The sequence below is a fragment of the Struthio camelus genome, unplaced genomic scaffold, assembly GCF_040807025.1.
Source record: "Struthio camelus isolate bStrCam1 unplaced genomic scaffold, bStrCam1.hap1 HAP1_SCAFFOLD_41, whole genome shotgun sequence".
Classification (NCBI taxonomy): Eukaryota; Metazoa; Chordata; class Aves; order Struthioniformes; family Struthionidae; genus Struthio; species Struthio camelus.
In genome coordinates, this window is record NW_027182695.1 from 101,373 (window position 1) to 125,035 (window position 23,663).

At 61.3% G+C, this 23,663-nt stretch overlaps 1 protein-coding gene across 1 annotated transcript; it reads left to right on the plus strand.

Moving 5' to 3' along the window:
- Window positions 1–4,374: 4,374 nt before the first annotated feature.
- Window positions 4,375–5,286, plus strand: LOC138065166 (olfactory receptor 14C36-like; the record flags this gene model as incomplete). Its single annotated transcript, XM_068929357.1, has 1 exon — window positions 4,375–5,286. A coding segment is annotated over exon 1 (912 nt), but the record flags the coding sequence as incomplete, so codon positions are not given.
- Between the last annotated feature and the right edge of the window lie 18,377 nt (window positions 5,287–23,663).

Consider the following 23,663-nt stretch of genomic DNA (forward strand, 5'->3'; position numbering starts at 1 on the left):
TAGGTGGGTTCGGATAAGTGCTGAGTAGAGGGGCATCATCACTTCCGTCTTTCTCCTGGCTGTGCTCCTGTTCATGCAGCCCACAATGCTGTGGCCTCCGTTGCTGCCAGGGAACACCCTTGCCTCACATCAAGCTCGCTGCCCACAAAGACCGCCACGTCCTTTTCTGCAGAGCTGCTGCCCAGCCAGAACTCCCCAGCCTGTGTCACTGCAGGATGTTGGTCTATCGCAGGTGAAGATAGGGCATTTGTCCTTGTTGCATTTCACAGAGTTCCTGACAGCCCATTCTTCCCACCTGCCAAGCTCCCTCTGAAAGGCAGCCCTCAGGCACATGACTGTTCTGCCCCATTAGCTGTCATCTGCAACTGGGATAAGAGGTGTGTCCTCCAGGCCACTGATGAGCCTGTCAGACAGGTTGGGTTGCAGTGTAGACCCCTGCACCCTCCACTTGTCACTGGCTTCCAGGTAAAGCCTGACCCACTCACAAAAACCCTCTGAGCTCCATCATCCAACCACTTGGTTTTTCACCCATCTGAATGTCTAGCCAGCCTGCTGTAAGGCCTCCCTTGGATACAAGAATGTTGGGGGAGACAGTGCCAGAAGTCTGGCTAAAATCATGGTGAATGACATCTCCTACTCTTTCTTCTCCCACAAGTACAGGTCTTTTATCACAGAAGGCAATCACGTTGGTCTGGAATTATTTATGTCCAGTAAATCCGTGCTGACTATTTCCAGGCACCTTCGTGTACCCAGAAATGTGATCCAAGATGGATAGCTCCAGGACACACTCCTCACTCAAGTGAGGCTGAACAGCCTGCAGCTCCCCGGCTTGTCCTTGTGGCCTCTTTTGAAGATAGGCACAACATAAACCTTTTTCCTGCACTCAGCCCTCGGGCACTGTGGGTTGGTATTCTCGCCTGGAGTCCTGACTCTACTACGCACAACAGCCCAGGAGACTCTGCTGGTGAAGACTGAAGCCAAGACGACGTTCAGTTCCTCACACCTATCTCCATCTGCTGTTCCTAGATTCCCTGCCCCATGCAGCAGTGAGCCCACATTTTCCTTCTTTACTCTTTCACTGTTACTGAAGCAGCAGCAGCTCTCCTTCAGGCTCGTGACATCCCCTGCAGGGGTCGATGCTAGGGCAGCTTGGGCTTCCCTAACACCATCCCTTCTTCACTGGACAGTATTTCCAAATTCCTCCTTTGCAGCCTCTCCTTTCTTCCCCTGTCCTTGTGTTGCCTTGTGGCCCTGGAGCTCAGGCCTGAGCTCCCTGTTTAGCCAAGCCAGGGTCCAGAGATGCCTGCCAATTTTACAGACTGTCAGTATGGAGCTTTGTTGTGCTTTGTGGGTGCTGTCCAGGTAGGAAAGCTGAGGTGCGCTGAGGCACTTGCCCAGCAACCCCTCCAAAAGGACATGGCTTTCCTATAGGTCCCATGCTGCTTCCGCAGGAGACATATGGCTGTCTGGGTTGCCCCAGGAACCTGACCTGGACTGCAGGCCTACTTTTGTCATTAAATCAAGCACCTGCACTGCACTACATCAGCTGTTTGCAGTGTAGGGATCTGCTTGTGTCTCAGCTTAAGAATGAGTGGAGCTCTAGTCGTAGTAGGCATCTAGTGTCCTTTCATATGGCCTGGGAAATTCCTCAGCTGGCCCCCACCTGGGGTTCTAGAAGGATGTAGGTCTCATAGTTGCTCCATCAGAGCCAGCAGACACTGGCACATGCCTTGCACCACCTCTGTCTCTTCAAATGTCACCAGGTGTTTGTGTGTGAGCAACTGACTCCCACCCTCCATCTCTAGTGGTTACAATGGCAGCGTAGACAAGGGGCTTACCTGCAGGCAGCCATGTTGTGCACACTTCAGCTTGGGCAAGGGGAATCCCACCTCCTGTGTGTTTCTGGAGTTCATGGGAGAGAGCTGAATCCAACCCCATCCCAGGGATTTCTAAAACCGTCATGCGATGCCCAGATTGACTCATCGGAATCAATACCTGAACCATGCGAAAATGACCTCCCTCCTTGTCCTTGACTAGGTGTTCTGCCTATTTAAGAGATGGGAATCAGGTCTTCCAGAGTGGGACAGGTCCACCTCTTGCAAATAACCACCCTCTGATGAGACAAAATGCAATGCAGGAATCAGTGTTTACAAACTTCAGTGTTCAGAAAGGGACCATAGGTGATAGGATTTCAGTAGACTGCAGTGAACATTTCCCAGGAAGAGGGTGCACAAGCGACAGAGCAATTCATGCCTTAAGCTGGACCTCTGCTCCTGAGCGGGGCCAGGCTCCGGGGACCGAGGGAGCTGCTGGCAACCAGGCAGCATGGCCGAGAGACAGCTCTGGGCAGCAGCAGCTCCTCTGCCAAGAGCAGCGGGGCTCCGGGCACTGCCTGCTGCTGCTGCTGACAGGAGATGAGGCGAGAGGGAGAGAAGTGAGAGGCAGTGTGGAGTGGGAGGAGCGAGGAGAGCTCCTTGCGGGGGAAATCTGCACAGCCCTTTGCATGCTAAGTCTCTGGCTGCAGGGTAACTGCAGGGTAACTTGGATTCCCAAACCTTCACTCTTGGAGATCGCTAGGTCTGTGAGAAACTTCAGCAAACCCCTTCAACCCCACCTCAGCCTGCAGGCAGCCCCAGCAGCACCTTTATTGCTTCATAAGGGTTTTTATGACCTGCTCCTTGGGACCTGTGAGCACAGAGATACCCCTGCCCAGTGCCCTGTCCTGGCAGGTTTCTGTAGGGCAGAACTGAGTGTGCAGAGGGTGGGATGGGGTCTGTGAAAACCAGCAGGGAAAAGACATTGGGAGAGAGCAAGAGCTCCCAGCAGAGAGAGCGCCAGGCAGCAGAGACGGGCTGGGAATGAGAGAGAACTGCTAACAGAAACATCACAGGAGGATGGGTTTGGGCAAGTGTTGATCAGTCCCTGCAAGGCAGACAGCTTTCTCTGAGCCAGCCCCGCATGCCTTCTCTCCCACCCAGCAGAGCCTCTGCCCTCACAGCCGTGGAGTCCAGGGCATGAGCCACCCGCTCTGCAGCCAGACCTGCAGCAGAGGAGAGGGGCATCTCTCCTGCCACGGGCCCCGTTTTGTGCTGCCCGACAAAGGGGCTGAGTGACTGCCCTGCAATGTCACCACCCAGCTGGGGAAGGTGAAGGCTTTCCCGACTGCCCATCTGTCCCTCTCTCCTTGCCTCCCGTGGCAGCAGGAGTGTAGTGTTGCTCCTTGTTTCCCCTCCTCTCCGTGCTGCCCTTGTTCTTCTCTCGGGTTCCCTGGGGTTGGTGGGTTTTCAGCTGCAGCTCAGACCCCTGCCCTGCGAGTTGTGCCACAGAGGTCTCTGCTTGGGAGTGAGGTGTCTGCAGCCCCCTTCTGACCCGTGCAGGTCCAGGAAATGCAGTGGGTGGGGAGGGGAGTGGAGCTGACTGTCCTGTAAGGAGAGCCCATCTGCAGTCCTAACAGTCCTTGGACCATTTCCCTGCGGTGTCCTGGCAGGCTTGGGGCTGCCCTCCAGAAGGGCACCGCTGCCTCATACCACCATCTCTGTGATGTGTGAGGGAGCTGTGAAGAATCTTCAGAGATGCTGGGCGTATGGAAATGGTGTTGGGAAGCTGTATGTGGGCAGCTGAAAAGAGCCGTGTGTGTGCTTGGCTAGAAAGGGGAGTGTGGAGACGTCGCTCTGGTGCCCTGAGGAAGGGAGAGAAGGTTGGAGACCCACACTTGGGACCTGGGCTCGTCTGCTCTCAGCAGGGGCTAGATTCTTTTTTGGGCAACAGATGAGAGTGACCATCCTGCAGCTCAAAGAGCTGCAAACACAGGACAGCTGAGAACAAGACTAATAGACAGACAAGCTGTCCTCCCTCTGCACCCGGGGACAGGGAATTGGTCTTTCTCAGGAGTCACAGCAGAAACGCTGAGACTTTCTGCCTTTTGAGGAAGACTGCCCAGGGGGCACAGGGGCATCTCACAGAAAATAAACATTAGGAAGAAATCCCTAAAGCTCTGTTCCTCAACCCTCATTCTTCAGAACAGGTGGTGAAGATGCTGAAATATTCCTTCCACCTGCCCAGTGGCTTTCACCTGACAGACCTTGTGACTGTCAGAGCTAGTCACCCCCACTCCCATGTCCCCACTGCCCTACAGCAGGATGGACAGACTGCCCTGGAGCCCATGGGCAGAGGCCTCTGCTCCTCACAGCACACTCCGCCAGTGCACAGGGGAGCTCAAGCAAGGCAGCTGCACACACATGCTCTCCGTGAAGAGAGAGGCAGTACGGGGGGTTGGATGAGAACTGGAACATTTCAGGGTTTCTTGAAAAGCATCTCCTAACTTCTCCATGTCTTTTCTTCTTTGGACAGTCCCACATGCCTGGAGGGAGCAACATGTCCAACAGCAGCTCCGTCACTGAATTCCTCCTGGCATTCGCAGAAACCCGGCAGCTGCAGCTCTTGCACTTCTTGCTCTTCCTGGGCATCTACCTGGCTGCCCTCCTGGCCAACGGCCTCATCATCACCGCCATAGCCTGCCACCACCGCCTCCACACCCCCATGGACTTCTTCCTCTTTAATCTCTCCCTCCTCAACCTGGCCTCCATCTCCACCACTGTCCCCACATCCATGGCCAATTCCCTCATGGACACCACGACCATCTCCTACTCGGGATGCGCTGCCCAGGTCTTCCTGGTTTCCTTCTTGTTTGGAGGAGAGATTTCTCTTCTCACTGTCATGGCCTATGACCGCTACGTTGCCATCTGCAGACCCCTGCACTACGGGACCCTCCTGGGTGGCAGCAGAGCTTGTGTCCAAATGGCAGCAGCTGCCTGGGGCAGCGGCTTTCTCAATGCTCTCCTGCACACTGCCAACACATTTTCCGTACCTCTCTGCCAAAGCAATGCTGTGGGGCAGTTCTTCTGTGAGATCCCCCACATCCTCAAGCTCTCCTGCTCACACTCCCACCTCCGGGAAGTTGGGGTGGTTGTAGTTAGTGCCTGTTTATTCTTTGAGTGTTTCATGTTCATTGTGCTGTCCTACGTGCAGATCTTCACAGTTGTGCTGAGGATCCCCTCTGAGCAGGGCCGGCACAAAGCCTTCTCCATGTGCCTCCCTCACCTGGCTGTGTTCGCCCTGTTTGTCAGTACTGCCATGTGTGCCTACCTGAAGTCCCCTTCCCTCTCCTCCCCCTCCCTGGATCTGGTGGTGGCTGTTGTGTACGCGGTGGTGCCTCCAGCAGTGAACCCCCTCATCTACAGCCTGAGGAACAAGGAGCTCCGAGATGCCCTGAGGAAAGTGATTGCATGGGCATTTTTCAGCAGTGCTAAAATTGCCTTTGCTCTCAACAACTGAATCCCAAACTGTCCCAAACCAGGACTCAGTTTTGTTTTTTTATTTTATTTTTATTATTACTATTGTTACTGTTATGATGATGATGATGAAATTTATTTGTTATCATTTTGCTACATAAATGCTTGCAGTTCACCCCGGTTTTAATGCCATGTCTCACCTGGTGGCCACGCAAAACTGTCTAACGCCAGGTCAGAGCTGGCTCCCTCACAGTATCTTGGTAATAAAGGCAGTTCTAGCCAGTGCCATGTCTGAAGGCTGGGTGCTTCTTCCAGAGCTGGTGTCAAATATAGGCCCAAGGAGAGCAGCCCACAAGGGCCTGCTGGGCAGCCTTGTCCATGGGGTCAGGAACAAAAAGCTCATCATCCTGTTATGATCTCTTAGACACCAAGGCATTTAGGATTGAGGAGTCCCCCCTCAGTGTCCAGTGACAGGGGAGATGAGGGATTGTCACTGTTGTACATAGCCGGGGCTGTCGCACATGTTCAGGCACAGTGTCAGATGTCCCTCCTTCTGGAGGGGAAGCTGGAGGTGCCAGGAGAGCACAGGGGCTCTCCTGGGACAGCGTGTGCCTGGGGTGGGCAGCGAGAGGAGCCTCACAAAATGAGAAGTCCCCCAAGGTGGAGTCCCTTAAAGGGAAAGCACGAAACGCAGGTATCCACAGGCACAGGAGGACTCTGCAGTCCCAGGAGAGGCAGTGGGGACCCAGCTGGCACGGGGCACGGGGCACGGGGAAGGGAGACGGGAGAGTGATTCATGTCATCGTTAATGAAATACCATGTGTTGGATCTCTGGAGGGATTAGAGGCCATGGATCCCCATTCGGTTGGGTCTGCTTCCCACCTGCACCAGCATGGCCAGTGCAGAGTCACCCCCGTGGCCCTGTGGCCCCACCGTCTGCTCGCTCTCCAGAGCAGCACTGCCAGCTCGAGACCCTGCGGGAGAGCAGGGGAGGGGGTGCAGGAACAGTTATTGAGGTCAGAGGAGGGATGGGGAGACATCAGAAGGAAGTGGAGCTGGGCTTGAAATGGTCTTGGAGAGAAAAATGCTGACATTTTATCCAAGACAATGGTCACACTGTGGCTACACTAAAGTGTGTTCACGTTGCAGAGCCAGAAGTCCTTGGTGTTCTGGCTTCCCGTATGGCCTGGGAAGTGGCTGAAGAAGGAATAACTCTCCCCACCTTCCCTGGTCATAGTGTCATCATCACTTCTGACAGGTGGCACCAAAAGGAAGGCTGGGACCCTGTGCCAGCACTTGTCTTGAAGGAAGCAGGACCCAGCAGCCAGATCAGTTTGCTGCTGTCCCTCAGGCCCTATCTCCAGCACACAGTCTTGAGACAATCTCCCCCAGGCCGCGTGCTAGCCTTTACCCCAAAAGTCACCTCCAGACAGGGCTCTGCACCCAGCTGGAGGACTGGGCATCCAGCTGTGAGCCCTAGGAGAATGAGCCCCCTGCTGGGTCCTCTACAGGGCTAGCAGGGAGTATGCAGAGGAGGTCCTGGGAGCGTCTACTGGGCCTGTAGACCATCCTCATGCCCATGGAGACTCTCAAGCAGGGTCCCTCAGTGCAAAGATCCAGCCCAATTTGTTGTTGTGTGAACAGAGAGGAGAAACTGCCCCAGGAAACTCCTCACAGACCCCTTTCAGCACTGCCTTTCCCCACAGTCGTGGTGAGGAGTGACCTTTGCATGTGACCAGCTCCATCTCCCTGCTGGGCTCAGCCCCTGTATGGTGGGATGGCCAGTCCTGCCTGGCCTCTCTCCAGACCCAGACCCCAGCAGACCCTGGAGCATGGCTGTTTGCTTTCCTCAAGGTGGGCTGGGCAGGGGCTGGGGATGGGGGGAAGGTTGCAAAGCAGGAGGGCCGTGGAGGCCACGGCACCGAGGGCTGTTGGGGGGCCATGCTGGGGGGACGTCTCCTCACTCCTGAAGGCAGCCTATGCTGTGCGGTGCCTGCACAACGGTGCCATGGGGCCGCATGCCGGGCAGCAGGGCGGAGGCAGAGCAGGGGTGGGACGCAGACAGGAGCCACGAGACTGCTGGAATGTGACAAATGTCCGCAGCCCCCAGCGAGACAGGGCTGTGCTGTGTGGTGGCTCCAGGGAGGCCAAGGGGCACCGTGGTGGGAGGAGCAGGGTGGAGAGCAGCAGGCACAGGGCTCCCAGCAGCCCCTCTGCAGCTGAGAGGGAAGGAAGGAGGGAAGGAGGGAGAGAAGGAGGGGGAGAGGGAGGGAGGGAAGAGAGAGAGAGAAAAGGAGAGAGGGAAGGAAGGAGGGAGGGAAGGGAGGAGGGGGAAGGAAGGAAAGAAGGGGAGGGAAGGAAGGACGGAAAGGGAAGGAAGGCGGGAGGGAAGGAAGGCGGGAGGGAAGGCAGAAGGGGGAGGGAAGGAAGGAGAGGCAGAGGGAAGGAAGGAGGGGGAAGGAAGAAAGAAGGGGAGGGAAGGAAGGATGGAAAGGGAAGGCAGGAGGAGGGAGGCAGCAGCTCAGGGAGGGCGGGAGGGGAGGCCCAGCAGAGGCCAGGGCAGCCCTGGGGGCCCAAGGGCCGCTGTTGCTAGGCAGCACCGGGGGCGGGGGGGGGCAGGAGGAGGCCACGTGACCTGCAGCTGGTGCCGTTGCCAGGCAACGCCGGGTGGGGCTGCAGCAACCCTGGGGGAGGGATCCCGGCCCTGAGGTGGGGGGGTGAGGGGGGCAGGTGTGGGGGGGCAGCGTGTGGGGCTGGGAGAGGTGGGGAGCCAGGCCCTCCGCGGCCCCCGGCCCCGCTGCCCCGGCCGTCACGGGGCTGGGGGCCGCCGGGTCCATGGCCGCCCCCTGCGCCCGGCAGCCTCTGCTGCCTCCTCTGCGCCGCCACTGCTGAAAAAGCCCCCAACGTTTCCAGAGGCCGCGGTCACTCTGGAGCGGAACGATGGCGCACGCTGCTCACGTTAACGCCACCAGGCACCTCTGAGGCTGCTCTTTTGCAGCGCCCGGTTTCTGTGACCCTGCAACATGTCCTGCCCTTCTTCCCCAGCCAGAAGAAGAGCTGATGGCACTAGCGTCTTTTCTGGCGTGTCTCTCCTGATCCGTTCCCTGCTGTTGCGTGTTGGACCTGGTGACCTGGCACCTGCCCGAGACCCGGCCAAGGGAACCACCCAGCTCCCAGCGGGGGCACAACCGGGAGCGGGTTTTGCCGGGTCTGCTTCTCGAGCAGCAATCGGGCAGTCGGAGGCCCGGGGAAGCACGACCCGGAGACCCTCCAGCTGGCTCTGGCCAAGAGTTGCCTCAGGAAGGGAAGAAGAAATACGCCCGCTGGGTTTCTCCAGTGGGTTTTGGCGCGGCGGATAGGGCTCGCTTGCCTCCATCTTTGCGACAGCGCCCTGGAAAGGCGAGCAGAGGACCTGCGGTTGGCCCAGCACCAGAGGGAGGGCAGAGCCAGAGCCTCCGCGTCCTCCCAGCCAGTGTCCTCTCCTTCAAACCCCTTCAGCTGTCTGCCAGAGCAGTCACCTGTGCGATTCCCCGAACAGTTGCCCAGTTTTGCCTGGCTGTAAGGACAACCTGTCTTTGAGGTGCCTCTGTTGTTGTACGTAGCCGGCTGCAGTTGTGAAACATTTCTGCGGAAAAGGGACGTGAAGCGGCAAGCGGCACAAGGGAGGGAGCAGGAGCAGGGCTCTCCCCTGCCAGGGTGGGCGCCCGTCTCTGGTCCCACCCTCTGTAGGCGTGCTCCGAGCACACACCGGGAGGCTATGGAGAGCTGACGGGTCCCCAGCTGGTGCGGCAGGGATGGGTGAGTCTGGCTTGAGTTCAGGGTTCAAGCAAGTCCTTCGCTGTTGAATGGGACCTTTGCGCTTGGCAGGTGGCAGTGAGCTGGCATCTGGCCGCCTAAAAAGCTACGCGCTGAGTGCTGCGCTGCTCCCTTGGCTGTAGCTGCTGCCGAATTGGCCAGGCCAATTGCCCCCTGCCCTGAGGAGCAGGAACGAGGGGCCTTCAGAGTGTCCTGCCTCCAGTCCTGCCCCCAGGGTCCCTCCCAGTCCCCTTTCCTTGGCAGAGGGTCTGATGTGAGTCTCTGCTGCCTACAGGAGGGCTCCAGGCTCGGCAGCATTTCCGGGTGACTTCATGGTTGTGTTCTTCAAGCAAGCAGCCCTCTCTGGGCAGGGCTGAGGGAGTGACTGCAAGCAAAGCCTCATGCTCCCCAGCACAAGATGGACGCAGCTTCTCAGCTTTGCCAGGAGAGGATGGAGAAGAGTTCCTCGGGCCAGGAGCAGCGCCGTGAAAGCTGCATGTTCGCGCGGCAGTTCCTCGCTGGCCTGAGGCAGAGGCAAGCGCACGTTGGGAGGAGGGCAACCAGGGCCAGGAGCTGGAAGCTGCACCCCAAGCCAGAGGGGGCGTCCCCAAAATCAGCATTCTTCCTGCTGCCAGAGCTGAGGAGGGCAACCACTTTGTCCTCGGTCAGGGAAGTAGAAGAGCTGAAGGCCTGCTCCAACTCTGGAGTCTAAGCGAAAGGCAAAAGCTGTCGCAGCAAGGGAGGACACCGTGTTTATGCTGCTGTGGCTCCGTCAGGCTCAACCAGACTAAGGAGAATTCACACAAGCCCTTTATTCGGCACATGTCAGGAGGCAGTGCCTGCAGCAGAGGGGCAATGACGACCTGCCGCACACTCGCTCGCTCACGCAGGGGGAGCTGCTGGGCATGACGCAGGCTCTGCAGCACTCTCTGGGGTCGCCATGGGCTGAGCAGCCTGGGAGGGGAACTGCTGCTCTGGCTCTGCTCAAAGAGAGCTGTCTCACGGAGCAGGGCACCACCTTCTCCACGCTCTCCGGAGCCGGTAGCACAGTGCTCCAAGGGTGAACCCTGATGGTGCCTTTTCCGCTGGAGCTCTCAGGAGCAGGATGGTCTGGCTTGCCAGAGACTGGATGCTGAGGCTGGTGTCACTCGGCATGCTTTGAAGGGCTGCAATACAAAGGAAGAGAGAAGAGATGAAAGCCCCGGGTGTGCGGAGACCCCAGGCATGGCCTCCGGGCAGGGCCAAGCCCAACCAGCCCTTCCCATCGCCCGCAGGCAGCAGGGAGGCCTAAGAGATCAGCTGGCAAAAGATGCAGTTGAGAAATGCCCCAAGCGCCCCGGCAATACTCGCCCCCTCCCGGTGCCCAGCAGGGGATCAGTGCTCGCTCCCCAGGCTCTGCCCTCCTCCGTGCCGCAGCTAGCACCACGCTGCCCCCACTCACCCTGGCAGATGTCCTGCAGCTTCTCCTCGCTCGGGTCGCTCATGTGCCGTCCGACGAGCCCTAGGTGTACACAGCCCATGGCAAAGCCCGCTGTCAGCACGCAGCCCCTGGGCACGCAGGCCCTGCCTGAGGCAGGCAGGGCTCCGGCAGCCCCAGGGCAGGTTCTTGCTGCCAGCGCAGCAGCCGGGACTGGGGCCAAGCTGCCCTGGGACAGAGAGGGGCCCCACAGGGGCTGGGACTCACCGAGGAACCTGACGGCCGCCTCCCGCAAGGCCTCCTGTGGGCTCTCCAAGTAGGGCAGGCTCTGCCGCAGGTACTCCTCCGCTCTGCTCCTGTTCCTCTCCAGCTGGGCAGAGGGCGAGGGCGAGGGCTTGGGGCAGACCTTCCCCACGCAGCCAGGCCAGGCCCTCCTGCCAGGGCCGCCTCCCCTCCCTTCCCATGCCAGGACGTTCATGGCTCCCAGTCAGGAGCCGTATGGCACCGAGGTCTGGAGGAAGCAGAGGGCAGAGCGCTCCCCAGGCCGGCTGAGGTGCCCTAGTGCTCACCAGGCCCGGCTGGGCCAAGGGCTCTTTCCGCATGCTGGGGGCAGTGTGGGGACAGGGCCCTGGAGAAGAGCCCACCGGGGCAGGGTGCTGGAGGAAGGGGAGCGCATGTGCAGCTCCAGAGCCCGCAGCAATGGGTGTGGGTGTGGACAAGGGGGCAGGCCTTCTGCGGGCCAGACCTTGGGGGCTTGGGGCTGTCCTTACCAGGCACTCGCCAATCTGCCACGTCTGAGCTGTCTCGAGCAGGTGCCTGAGCTGCTTCCACTTCAGGAGCTTAGCAGCAGCGAGGAGAGCTTCCCGAGCGGCCTGCAGAGCAGCAGAGAGTGGGAGATGCCACTGCAGCGCAGGCAGGAGATCCTGCATGCCCCGCACCTGGGCAAGGCTCAGAGCCTTTCCCAGGCTGTGATGGGAAGCTGCATGTGGGGAGCGAGTTGGGCTTTGATGCCCTGGGCAGAGATGGGGGCAACCACCATCTCGGGGCAGCAGAAGAGAGCTCGCCAAGAGCCTGGCCCAGGATGCCTGCAAGGACAGCTGGGAAGCCCCGAGGGACGCTAGTGCTGGGGCCTTGCTGGGCAAACCAGGCCAACAGGAAAAGCACTCCTGGCCCCACACGAGCAACCACTGTGGCCACACACCTGCGCCACGCTTGAGATCGCCTCGTGCGTGTGGAGAAGCAGTGGGAGCAGGCTGCTGTGCACGTGCTTCCGGATCTGCCGTTTCTGGGGGCCCACCACAGTTGCCAGCACGTGCCCAAAGAGCTGGATGGAGAGCTCTCGCACACGGGTAGACTCCTGGAGGGAAGGAAGATGGGAGGACCTCAGCAAGGGCTGCTGCAAGGCTGTGGTGAGCAAGGGGGTCAGTGGGGCTGCTGTGGAGATGACTGCTGCTGACGCAGCCTCTGCACGGAGGAGCTGTGGGCCAGATCTGCCACCAGCACAGAATGGCCCCAGCCCCAAGACGCGCAACACAGTGGCTTTCTCTAACACGTGGCAGCCAGGGAGAGCCAAGCCGTGGAGGTGTCTGTGCCTGGAAGGGCTGCTCTGGCCCTGGCCACACTCCCACCAGTCACCTCCTGGCTGACTCGCAGAGGAGCTCCCTGGGTAGATGTGCCAAGGAGGAGATGGGGGCCGGCCGTCGGCAGCAGCTCCTGGGCACATCCCACCTGCTGACGGTCCCCAAAATGCGCTGCCCTGGTGTGAACCCCCTGCCTGGGCCATGCACCTCTGCCCCACAGCCACGGCAGCAGAGCCCCCGCCTTTCCCACCAGCCTTACGTCATCAAAGAGTGGCCGGAGCTCCTCAGCAAGCTGCAGGGCGATGGGGTTGGCCTTCTTGCTGTCCAGGAGATGGAGCACGTGGCTGAGGATGGTGAGGGCCTTGGCACGGAAGGTGCTGTCAGCACCCGGCAGGTGCTCCAGGAGTGCGGGCAGCAGGCCTTGCAGACTTCTTGCCTACATGAAACAGAGAAGGCCCTTTGGGTGGAGCAAGGAGTGACTGCATTGGCACAAACGCTCTGGCTGTAGCAGCGACAGGACGGTGGGGGAGCTGGCAGCAGCTTCCCGAGCTCTCGATTCCTCCGCTGCCTTTCCCTCCGCTGCCTTACCCGCCACCTCCAGCCCCAGGCCACTGGCCTGACTTTGCCCGGCTGCCCCCTGCTCACTGTGTGGCGTCTCTCAGACAGCGTGACGAGGCCTGTGATGGCCATGTCGCGCATGGCCAAGCTCTGGTTCTGCAGATGCAATTGCAGGAAGCCCAGCACATCCTCATCAATCTCCTGCTCAAAGTCGGTGCAGTTCAGCAGCTGAAAGACAGCCGGCTGCAGAGTGAGCGACCGGCAGAGGCAGCAGGACTCCCCGCGTCCTCTGAACCATCTGCAGCCTGTCTGTCTTGGGCCTTTGTGAAGCGCTGGAAGGTAGAGAGCTGGCACCAAGGGTGCATGAGCTGCGAGTGGTTGTGAGCATCAGCCCGGCAGAAATGGCCTCTTGGCGGGAAGGAGGCCAGGCTGGGGTGACTGAGGGGAGTGCAGCTGCTGCGGGAGAGGAGCCCAGCTCCACCGACCAGCCACCCGCCCCTCTGCCCACGTGCCAGAGAGCCCAGTGTTTGCAGGCACTGCCCAGAGGCACCGCTCGCCACCAGGCCCACCTCAATGAAGACAGCCATGGCGGCGATCTCACGGTGTTTGTCTCCGCAGCTGAGTACCCTGACCACGTGGTCAAACATCCAGGCGCACTCATCGGCCGCGTTCATCCACAGCTCCCTGGTCGGGGAGGGGAGAAGGCACTGTGGGCACGGAGCTGGGCAGGCAAACCTCTTTGGGTGTGCGCCGCCACCCCGAGCCATCATCCTGCAGGCCAGGTCCTGCAGGGCAAGGTCGTGGGTGTACTCAGCCCCAGCAGCCGGTGGCGCTGGCTCAAGGAGCGGCGGTGGCCTTTCGCCACCACACCTTGTGAGGAGAAACCTGGCGTCTCACCCACTCAGGCTTATTTTGGTGAGAGAGCGGAAAAGCGCCCTTCCTACACCAAAGCTGTGGCCTTCGGGCACTCTGTCTCCAGGGCAGAAATGCTGGGGCAGACGAGGATGAAGAAGGCTCTCACCTAGTCAGCAACGTGACTCCTGTGTGGTAGGTCTCCTTGCTCATAAGCATGTCCCAGCCACCCTGCCTCTCGATGGAGTCAGCCAGATGGGCATAGTCAGCATGGCAGAGCAGAGCTTTCATGGCCTGCACCGCGCTCCTGTGTGTAGAGCAAAGGCGGGTCGCACACGGAGGCCAAGCCCGGGCTCTGCGCGCATGGGAGAGACTGGGGAAGAGGGACGGAGCACCTGACGGGGCTGCCTGGAGGACACTTGTTCTCCTGGCCACACATCTGGCTGTAGTCTTGGAGGTCCTGCAGGGTGTACTCCAGGCTGAAGAAGGTCTGGAAGAGCACTGCTAGGTAGAGCTGGGGGAAAATGAGCTGCACTGGCTCTTTGCTGGCGGGCAGCAGGAGGATCTCGTTGAGGGCCCTGATTGCCTGCCAAAAACACCAGAGATGGGTCTGGCTGGAAAGAGATCACCTAAGCCAAGGCAAGCCGAGGCTCCTGTTTGCAACGGTGGCAAACGAGTCTTCTTGAGCCACAGGGCAGGTCCCCCTGGCAGGCCTCGTGGACCCCGCAGGTGGTCCTGGGCTCCTGGCCCCAGGCTGGGCCCCATGGGCAGGACTGAGTGAGGCCTGTGCTGGACACTCACAGTCAGCGGAAGGATGTAGCTGTCCTTTGGCATGTTGCTGTCCCGCCTGAGCAGTGGCTGGTCCCAGAGCCAAGAGAGCAGCTCCTTCAGCACCTCCTCTGCAGGGGAGTGCTCGGAGACCAGCGTCCTCCACATGGCCCCGGCGACGCTGCAGACGCAGAGCGTGCTGTCGGGGGGGCTGCCTTGGCCACAGCTCCTTGGCCTGCGATAGCCCCGGAGCTGTCCTCAAGGCTGGCAGACCCCGTACCTGTCACACAGCAGGGAGGTGTTCAGCAGGCTCTCAACCACCTGATCAGGCTCCAAGCGGGCCATCTGGAGCAGGGCGTTGTTCAAGATGGCCTGGAGCGACGCCTCCCTGATGCCCATGAGGTTCTCATAGATGCTGCTCACCACCTCCGGCACCTGGAGGGGACACGGGTAAGAGTGGGACCGCCACAGGAGCGTAGCAGTTGCCTCAGGGGCCACTGAGAACTGCTTCCTTCCCGTCGCTCTTTGCTGGCCTCAAAGGCTGCCGGGTGCCTGAGAGCCCTGGCCTCCGCTCAGGGGGCTCAGAGCCCCGAGGGTGCAAGCCCAGGGCAGTGCGGCTACAAGCTGCTTACCCTGTCCAGCTCCGAGTCGGGGTCTCTCAAGACCGCCTCCATCATGCGGGCAACCACCTCGGTATGGGAGACCCTTGGTTCTGTCAGGCCCTTGATGGTGGTCAGGAGGAAGTGGGTCCTCTCGGAGGGGAAGAGAAAGCTCCCAAATATCTGTGGAGGGAAAGACACAGGGTGGCACCGTGCGTGCACCCCGAGGAGCAGAGAGAGTGGCTCCAGGAGTGGAGAGAGAGTTGGAGCAGGGCTGGCACAGTGCCCCCGGGCAAGCCGGGCGCAGGGGCTGTGCTGGGATGGGCTGAGGGCAGTGGGCAGTGGGCAGTGGAGCTGCCGGGGTGCAGGTGGATGGCTGGGGTCAGGGTCACGGTGGGCTGGCCCTCCGGGGCCGCAGAGCTGGCGGGTGGCCAGGACAGCTGGAGCTGCTGCTCTGGCCCTGGGACAAAGCCTTTGGCTCCGCCAGGCTCAGGGAGAGCGGGACATGCCTCCGCCCGAGGCCTGGGAGGCTGCCGTGCCGGCTGCCCCCCACTGATGAGGGATGCGTTTGTTCCTGCAGGCGTGCTGCCAGCCCTGTGGCCAAGAAGGGCAGCGAGGGAGGAGCTTCTCACCGTGCTCTCGGCAGTGGCGTTGCTGGGCCAGAAGGCGTTTGGGCCTTCCCTCTGCCACTTCATGTCTGGAGGCGTCAGATCCTCCTCTGCCATCTTTCTACCTGTGCAGGAGGAGAAACCCCGAGCAGTCAGGAGGAACGATGGCGAGTTGGAGATGGCGGACTGAAGGCATTCAGCAGAGCTGTGTGGCTTGCCGAGAGGGCCAGCCCAGCCCAGCTTCTCTTACTCTCGCGCAGCAGAATGACCCTGTAGAAATGGTGGAGAGCCTCTGCTGCCCCATGGCTGATCTCCTGGTCCTTCTCGGCGCAGCACAGCGTGAGGTGGCCCATCAGCTGTCCCAGGAAGTCCAAAGGTGTCTTTTGGAAGAGGAAAGGGCCGGCACTGCTTCCTCCACAGCTGGGCGAGTCCTGGGGGGAGGCAGGAAGGACCGGGAGCAAGGCTAAGCTGCGGCAGCTGGGACCAAAGCCCTGGGCGCCACGCAAGAGCGGGCCCAGGCCAAGGGCCACACGAGCCAAAGCCCTGGAGGCATCTGCCCAGCCCTGCTCCCAACAGTGAGCAATGGGGTGCGGAGCCGTGTGTCCTAGCCTGCCCGCCCCTGCCCTCTGCCAGTTCTGTTGCCCACTGCTCCCGCTGGCCGCCTTGTCTGCAAGAGCACATCAAGCCACGTGCCCTCTCCTCCTGCCTGAGAGGAGAGTTGCCCACGGCCTGCAGCCACCCACTTACCTCCAGCAGAGAAGAGCTGCCCAGGAGCTGACTCAGCCGCACAATCCTCCCCACGGCCCTCTGGCGCTCAGCCACCCTCTGGGACGCTGTCAAGGGCAGCAGCACCTGAGGAGACCAAAGCCGCTGGTCGGCGCTGGGTCCTGACGGCCACTCCAGGAGCAACAGCTCCGCTAAGCACCCGGCAGGGTTTCTGCCTCTGCTGCCTTCCGTGCGCTCCTCCAGATGTGGCCCTGCGTCCCCTGCTTGTGCCCAACTCCTTGCCCCGCTTTGGTGCAAGGGATGGCTTTTTGGGGCGAGGGGCAGAGGGGCTGAGGGGCAGAGGGGCAGGGCCGTGCTGGTATGCTGGCGGGGGAAAGGGCTCTGACTGCCACCAGGAGAGACACCCGGCTCAGCCAAGAGCATGGTGGGGCCCCTCCCTGGCTCCCCACGGAGAGCTGGGCCCTCCCCACAGCATGCTCTCTGCACCTGGTCTCAGGCAGGGGTGGCCCCTCGACTCGAGAGGGCCCCTTCCCTTTGGGGTGAGGACCAAGCCCTGCCACCACCACCACCTCCCCACCTCCACACACGCTCTTTGCAAACAGCAGACCTCCAAGATGTTCTGCAGCTGCTGGAGACCGGAGGCCTGCGACTCGAACACCAGCACCTTCAGCAGCTCATCCAGAGCGTCCAGGGCCTGCAAGGGGGCAGAGGGTGGGCACCCCTAACGTGGCCAGGAGGCTGGCTCAAACTCCTGCTGCCCGAGGCCGGCACCTACCGGAGGGTAGAGTGAAGCATCCGGGCTGGGCATCTGCTCTTGGGCAGGAAGAGAGAAGATGCTGGTGATGCAAGTGCGGAGCAGCCTGCTGTCCTGGGTGTCCTTCAGGAAGGGCACCTCTTTGCTGAAAGGAGAGAGAGGTGCCTGTGGGGCGCTGGGGCAGGGAGCGGTGCCCCGACGCCCCGGGAAGGTGGAGGCAGCCCCGGGGGGTGGCAGTGCCTGGGGTGGCAGCCATCAGAGGTGGGGAAGCCCCACGGGGAGGCCCCTCCTGCCTCTCCCACGACGCAGACCCAGGGGCCAAGGACAGCGCTGGCAGGTGGGGCACGACGGCCGCTCCATCTCCTGCCTCTGCCTTCAGGGGAGAAGCCCGCGGACACCCCTCTGCTCTCCCGCCTGCCCCCCCGGGGCAGGTACCTGATGGCGGCAACGGCCAGCAGGGCTTCCTGCCGCACCCTGGAGTCCAGGCGGTCGGGGGGCTCTTGTTGCAGCAGCAGCTGGGGAGCAGAGGCGGCGTGGGGCACGGCAGTTGCCAGCCCCCCGCCAGCGGTGGGCAGCACCCGGCAGGCGCCCCCACCCCGCAAGCAGCGCCCAGGCCCGGCAGCCCCCCAGCGAGGAGGGCTGTGCTGGCGGGGGCCTGCCCACCCTTCCCCGCGTCCGGGTGCCCGAGTGCTGGGCTCGCCCGGGTGGCTCTGCCCCCTCCCACAGCCCCTCCGGCTGCTGCCTCACCTCCATCTTCTCCGCCAGCTCGCAGAACCCAGCCAGGTACCTGCCCATTGCCTTGGCTTGGCAGAGGGTGTGGATGGAGGCCAGAAACCTCAGCTTCTGTGCCTCGTCCTGACCGCCGGGGACAAGAGAGACCAAGAGGGCAGGTGAGAGGGCAGAGGCCCCGCCGGCTGCCCCCTGGCGCCCAGGGGGAAGCAGCAGCAGCGCAGGAGGCCCCGAGCAGCAGCTGAGCCCAGCCCAGAGCCCTCCCTGAGCCTGGGAGCAGGCAGCGAGCACGGAGGCAGCCGGCTGGGAGCTGCAGGCAGCGCCGGGCGGACAAGGGGCCTCGTCACCTGTTTGGGGCCCGTGGGAAAGGCCTGGAGATACTCCAGAGCTTCCTGCTCCTCTCCCTCCAGCTCCAGGAAACAGGCAGAAGAATCGGAGTCTGCGGGAGGAAGGGAGCGGGGAGAGCAGTGGGCGCTGGCAGGAGGCCGAGGAGCGAGCGGTGCCCTCTCTTCGGCGCCAGGCCTGCTCGCGCAGGCGCAGCGAGCCCCAGCCCGGGGCACGGATGCCCCGCCGCAGCAAAACCGCCCCCTGGCAGGGGGGCAGCGGAGGTGCCAGCCCCGCGGTGCCGCTGCCTCACCTGGCCGGAAGGTCTGCGGCACGCCCAGCTCTTGAGTCTCGGCCTGGGAGCTGCTCTCGCTGAAGGCGCCGCCCTGGTCCTCCCAGGCCAGGAAGGGAGTGCTGGGGCGCCCGTCCTCCTCAAGCACCAGCATGGGCTTGCCGGGGTCGGTGTCATCGAGGCGCAGGAGGAGGTTGCTGGTGGCTCCCGCCTGCTCCCAGGCCGCAATGAGCGCCCTGAAGGCAGCATCCTCCTCCGCCCAGGGGATGGGGTTGTGGCTGGGGGATCGATGCTCCACCATGCTGCAGAGCCGAGGAGAGGCGTGAGAGAGGGCCAGGGGTGCCCGCAGCGCGGGCTGGCCCCAGCTCTCCTCGACGGCCTCGGGCAAACGCCTCGGCACCACGGGGCTGCCCGGGGGAGGCGCAGGGAAAGACGTGGCAGCGCTCAGGGGGCTCCTCGGCCAGCCCAGCACGCTCCTGCCCTTTCCCGTCTTTGTCCTCCCGGACACTGCGGGAGTGAGGCCGCAGCACCGTGGGGTGTCACAAAGGGAGGTCACAAAGGGCGGCATCACTGCCCCACTGCCCTGGGGAGGGGCAGGGCGCGTCCCCTCTGGGTGGCCCGGGCCACCCACTGGTTTGCCCTCCGCTTCCCTCAGGACCCCTCCATCTCCCTTCCCCAGTGCCCCAGGGCCCTCCAGGTGCCTCTGGGTGCTTTCCAGCCACTGCACGAATCACGGCTGCGAGCCAGAAAGCCTGCATTAGCAAACACTGCCAAAGCTCTAGTTTGGGTCGATGGGCAGCTCCTGCGTCGGGGCACGAGGCTGCGGGAGCTCCTGAGGTTGCTGCAGAGGAAGGAGCTGCAGCTGCACCAGCACCAGCTCCTCCTGTCAGCCCGGGATCTCTCAGCAGTTGCCCCAGCCATGCCTGAAGCACTTGGGGAGGCCTGGGGCTGCCAGCGGTTGCCCATCGCACAGGCTGGGCCTCTTCGGCAGGGAAGGGTTCAAAGGCAAAGCCTCCCTCCCTAGCCGTGCTGGCGCTCTGACTGCTAATTTGGGGGCTTAGGGATGAGGGCTGATGAGGAGCTGGAAAGGCCGGTGCAGGGCCATGGAAAGAGGTGTGAAGCAGCCCTTCGGGGTCCTTCTCGGGGAATACTTGCTGGTCAGCTGTGTGCATTAGGCTGGCTTGCTGGCCTTACCAGGTCAGGCTGCTGCCTTCTCCCCGCAGGGCCCTGGCCTGGGCCACCAAGGCTTCTCTGAGTCCCTAAAGGAAGTGCAATAGGCAACAAGGTTGCACCAGTTTCCTGCTCTTTCCCTGCTTCAAGGCTTTAGGGAAGGCGGTAGTCCATCACACCTCCTTGTGTGTGCCCCACTCCTCCTTGCTAGCTCCCTACTGGATTTAGCTAACGGGCCGCATGGCTGGCACGCAAAGAGCCACCGTAGTTGCCCCAAGTGGGGAAGCTCTGATGTGTGCAACATTAAAACCCAGTGCTTCTGAAGAAAGCCTTAAGGGCCCAAATGCCAGGATGTGCCCTCTGAAGGGCAGGTGTCTGGTCGTTCTCCCCCGAGGTCCCCTGTCCCTGCTTTCAGCTCTGGTAGACTTCCTGTTTGTGCTTGAGGTTTGCCAGGAGCTCCTTGTTCCTGCTGCCGGCCTCCTTTGCTTGATGGCCTGCTTTTGGGCTGGGCCATTATGGAACTTGGAGGAGAGGATGCCTGAATATGAGCCAGCTCTCTTGGACCCCTCTTCCCTCCAGGGCCGTGCCCCATGGCAGTCTCCCAAGCAGGTGCCAGCACCGGCCCAAGTCTGCTCTCCTGAAGGCCAGGGCTGCGATTCTGCTTTTGGCCCTGCTCCTTCCTCGCCGGAGCTCTATGTAGAGCCACAACATTAGCAAAGGCTATGTTGTCAGGAGACTTCCCCAGAGGCTTTCCTGAAGGTCTGGGAAGGACTGCAGTTGTGTTGCATGGCTTTTGAGATATTCGAAGTCAGCTCTCAAATCTGCCGCCTGCCAAGAAGGTCATGTGGTGTTGTTTCCCAAGTCCTGATTTCACAGCCCGCTCCAGCACAGACTTGCAGCCCATGCCTGATCCACACCAGAGCAACAACGTTTGTGAAGGTGCTGCAGCCTCACACCTCATCTTCCAGGAGTTGTTTATGGAGCAATCTCAAATGCCTTAGAAAGCGTTCTGACTAGAGAAAGGCTTTTCTGTGCCTCTTTCCCTCTGAATGCAAGCCCACAGCACCAATAGCCAGCTGACACCACCAATGTTTTTCACACGACACTGTCCATTTGCAGGGAAGTCCCAGGCCTCTAGCAGCCGCTCCCTAACAGCGGGATTACTTGCCAAACTTGTTCTTTCACTTCTTCCAGTTGGTGCTGCTTGCTCGGCTTCTGCAGAGCTAGCGGCCAGTTCTCCTCAAAGTCAGCTGAGTGGAGTCTTGGGGGGATATTTCAGGCAAGGCTTTGGACGCTCGCATGGAGACCACCCAGGCTGTGACTCGAGGTCATCAGCAGGCAGCTTGGTGTCAGCGACCTGCCTTCGAAGGATGCCCACCACCGCTGACAGAGTGCCTACCAGGGAAATTGGCATTAGGCTAGCAAGAGGACCTAGCTCTTGTCTACCTCCTGGTCCCCCAGCAATCTCGGTGTGCCTCCCTGGAGGGGAGGCAGAGGAAGAGGATGAAGCGCGTTTCCCATGGGCAGGCCGGCCCACAGGGGCAGGAAGCCTGGGGAAGAATGGCAGCCATGTGCTGCTTTCTGCCCAGGGAAAAGCTATGCCCAGCTCCAGCTCCAGCCCCAGCCCCAGCCCCAGCCCCAGTGCGGCAGAGGGCAGCTGCCCTCTCCCACCCCACGCTGGCGGTGCCAGCCCCACCTCAGCCCGCTCCTGAAAGCCTCCAGCGCAGCCCTGGGGCAGTCTGGCGGCAGGCGGTTTTGACAAGGGCACAGCAGCAGCGATGCAGGGAGCAGGGGAAGAGCAGGGAAATTGGGGTGAAGAGCCCAGCCCTCGGCTGCATGGCCAGGGCACTGGGCAGCCGATGCCTTTGCAGCTGGCCCGGCTTCAGGCTTGGGGTGGATACCAGCTGGAGGGTAGGAGCACTGGGACTGTCACAGGCTTCCCGTGCAGCTGTGAGTGCGGTGAAGGCAAGTGGGCAGAGCCAGGCACATGCAACTGCAAAGGCCAGGGGAGGAAAAGGCCACGTGGGGCTGGTGAAAGCCCTCCCTCTGCTGCCTATGGGGAAGAGAGTCCCCAGGCGATGCTGAGCTCCACTTTGGCCACCGGAGGACGAGGGATTGTGGGGCTGGCCAAGGGCTCTGCGCTTGGCCGTGGCACAGGCAGAGCCCATCTCTGTGTCCGGGGTCTTCCCATTCACGGAGCCGCAGAGGAATTTTGGAGGGAAGGGACCTCTGCAGGTCTCCAGTCCAACCTGCCTCCCACGCAAAGCAGGGCTGGTTGGAGCCCTGCAGTCTTGTCTGGCCATCGCTGGGCTGAGCCTGACCCCAGTTACCGGCCGCAAACCTGCTCTGCTCCTCTTGCGCGGGCACTGCAGGATGGCACCTCTCGGTCGGTGGGGCACTGCCCTGCCTGCCTTGCCGACCCCCTCGGCTCCCAGCTCCCCTTTGTGGCTACAGCCTTGTTTGGGTGCTGTTGGAGTCCCAGCTTCCCTTGCCAAGGCTTTCTCGCCTGTAGTGAGGGGGAAGCTCTGAGGTAGAGATGGGTATTCAGGTCAGGAGGACGGGGACAGCGTCAGGTCAGGACCTGAGAGGTGCAGAGCCAGGCGCAGGCAGGTCCACAGCATAACTCAGGCCCAAGGACAAGGGCAGCAGCTCCCCGACAAGGCGAGGAGGTCCCGCGATGATGCCGGTCACTCTCTGTCTCCCCTGCTCTTGTGTCTGGGAGATCCCCCTCCCTGTCTGCCTGCAGCCCCTCCATGCCCACCCTGCTGCCCAGCACAGCATCACAGCCCTGGCCCTGCAGCCCTTCCACAGCTCCTGCTGCCCCAGGGACAGAAGCACCTGCCCCAAGCTGGTGCTCAGAGGAACCTGATTCTCGTTCTCCTTTTCCATCTCTGACTGCTGCCCTGCTTTGCTCCTGGGATGTCCCTGCTGCCCAGAGAGCCTTTCCCCGGGTCAGGGAGTCCATGCTAGCTTGGTTGGCCATTCCTACACCCTCCCCTGTGCTCCCTGCAGGGCCCTGGGCGGGCAGTGCTGCTCTGCAGAGCGAGTGGCTGTGGCTCCACATGGGGACTCCTGACTCTGCGCTGGTTGTGCTCATTTTGGGCAGCAAGCAGACCCAGCGGGACAGGGATCAGAGTCATCAACAGTGCTGGCATGTTTCTGTGCTCCTGGACAGTGCTCAGAGTGAGCCCAGGGTGTTGGCAGTGCAATGAGATGTGTTTTGGAGTGCACTAGCACCAGCCTATGGACTGTCTGCGCCTCCCTGTGGCCGTTTTGTGTGGTAGGAAGGGGTTGGAGGAGGGTGGGTGTTCTAGTGGGCAAGTGTGAGGAGGGCTGCCGTAAGTTGGAGGAAGAGAGGAAGGCGAGGAGGGAAGTGCTTGTGGGGCAGCAGGAGACATGCTAAGCGAAACTAGGTTGTTCCATTGGTGCTGGTTGTGGTGGCTGTTCTTGACAGGCAGGTGTGTTAGGAGAGTGGCTACTCTAATCAGAAACAGTGAGGAGGGCTGGCATAAGTTAGAGGAGTGGAGGAAGGTGAGCTAGGCACTTGCTGTGCGTGTGCCCTAAGCATGGTAAGGTGCAAAGGGTTGAGCCATTGCTCCTCCCTGTGGCCATTTTGGTATGGTAGGAAGTGGTTGGAAGAGGGTGGGGGTTGTAGTAGCCAAGTGTGAGGAGGGCTGGCGTAAGTTGGAGGAGAGGAGGAAGGCGAGGAGGGAAGTGCTTGTGGGGCAGCAGTACACATCCTAAGGCCAAAAGGGTGGGTGCATTGTTGCTCGTTGTGGTGACTGTTCTTGGTACGCAGGTGATGGAGGAGAGTGGCTGCTCAGGGCAGAAACTGTGACTGAGGACCAGCGTAAGTGGGAGGAGGGGAGGAAGGCGAGGAGGGAAGTGCTTCTGAGGCAGGGAAATGCATGCTAAACACAACTAGGTTGTTCCATTGGTGCTGGTTGTGGTGGCTGTTCTTGACAGGCAGGTGTGTGAGGAGAGTGGCTGCTCGAGTGGGCAAGTGTGAGGAGATCTGGCATAGGTTGGAGGAGAGGAGGAAGGCGAGCTAGGCACTTGTTGTGAGTGTGGCCTAGCAATGTGAAGGTGCCGTGGGCTGAGGCATTGTGCCGCCTTGTAGCCACTTTGAATGGTGAGGAAGGTGTTGGAGGAGGGTGGCAACAATGATGGGCAAGTATGAGGAGGGCAGACGTAAGTTGG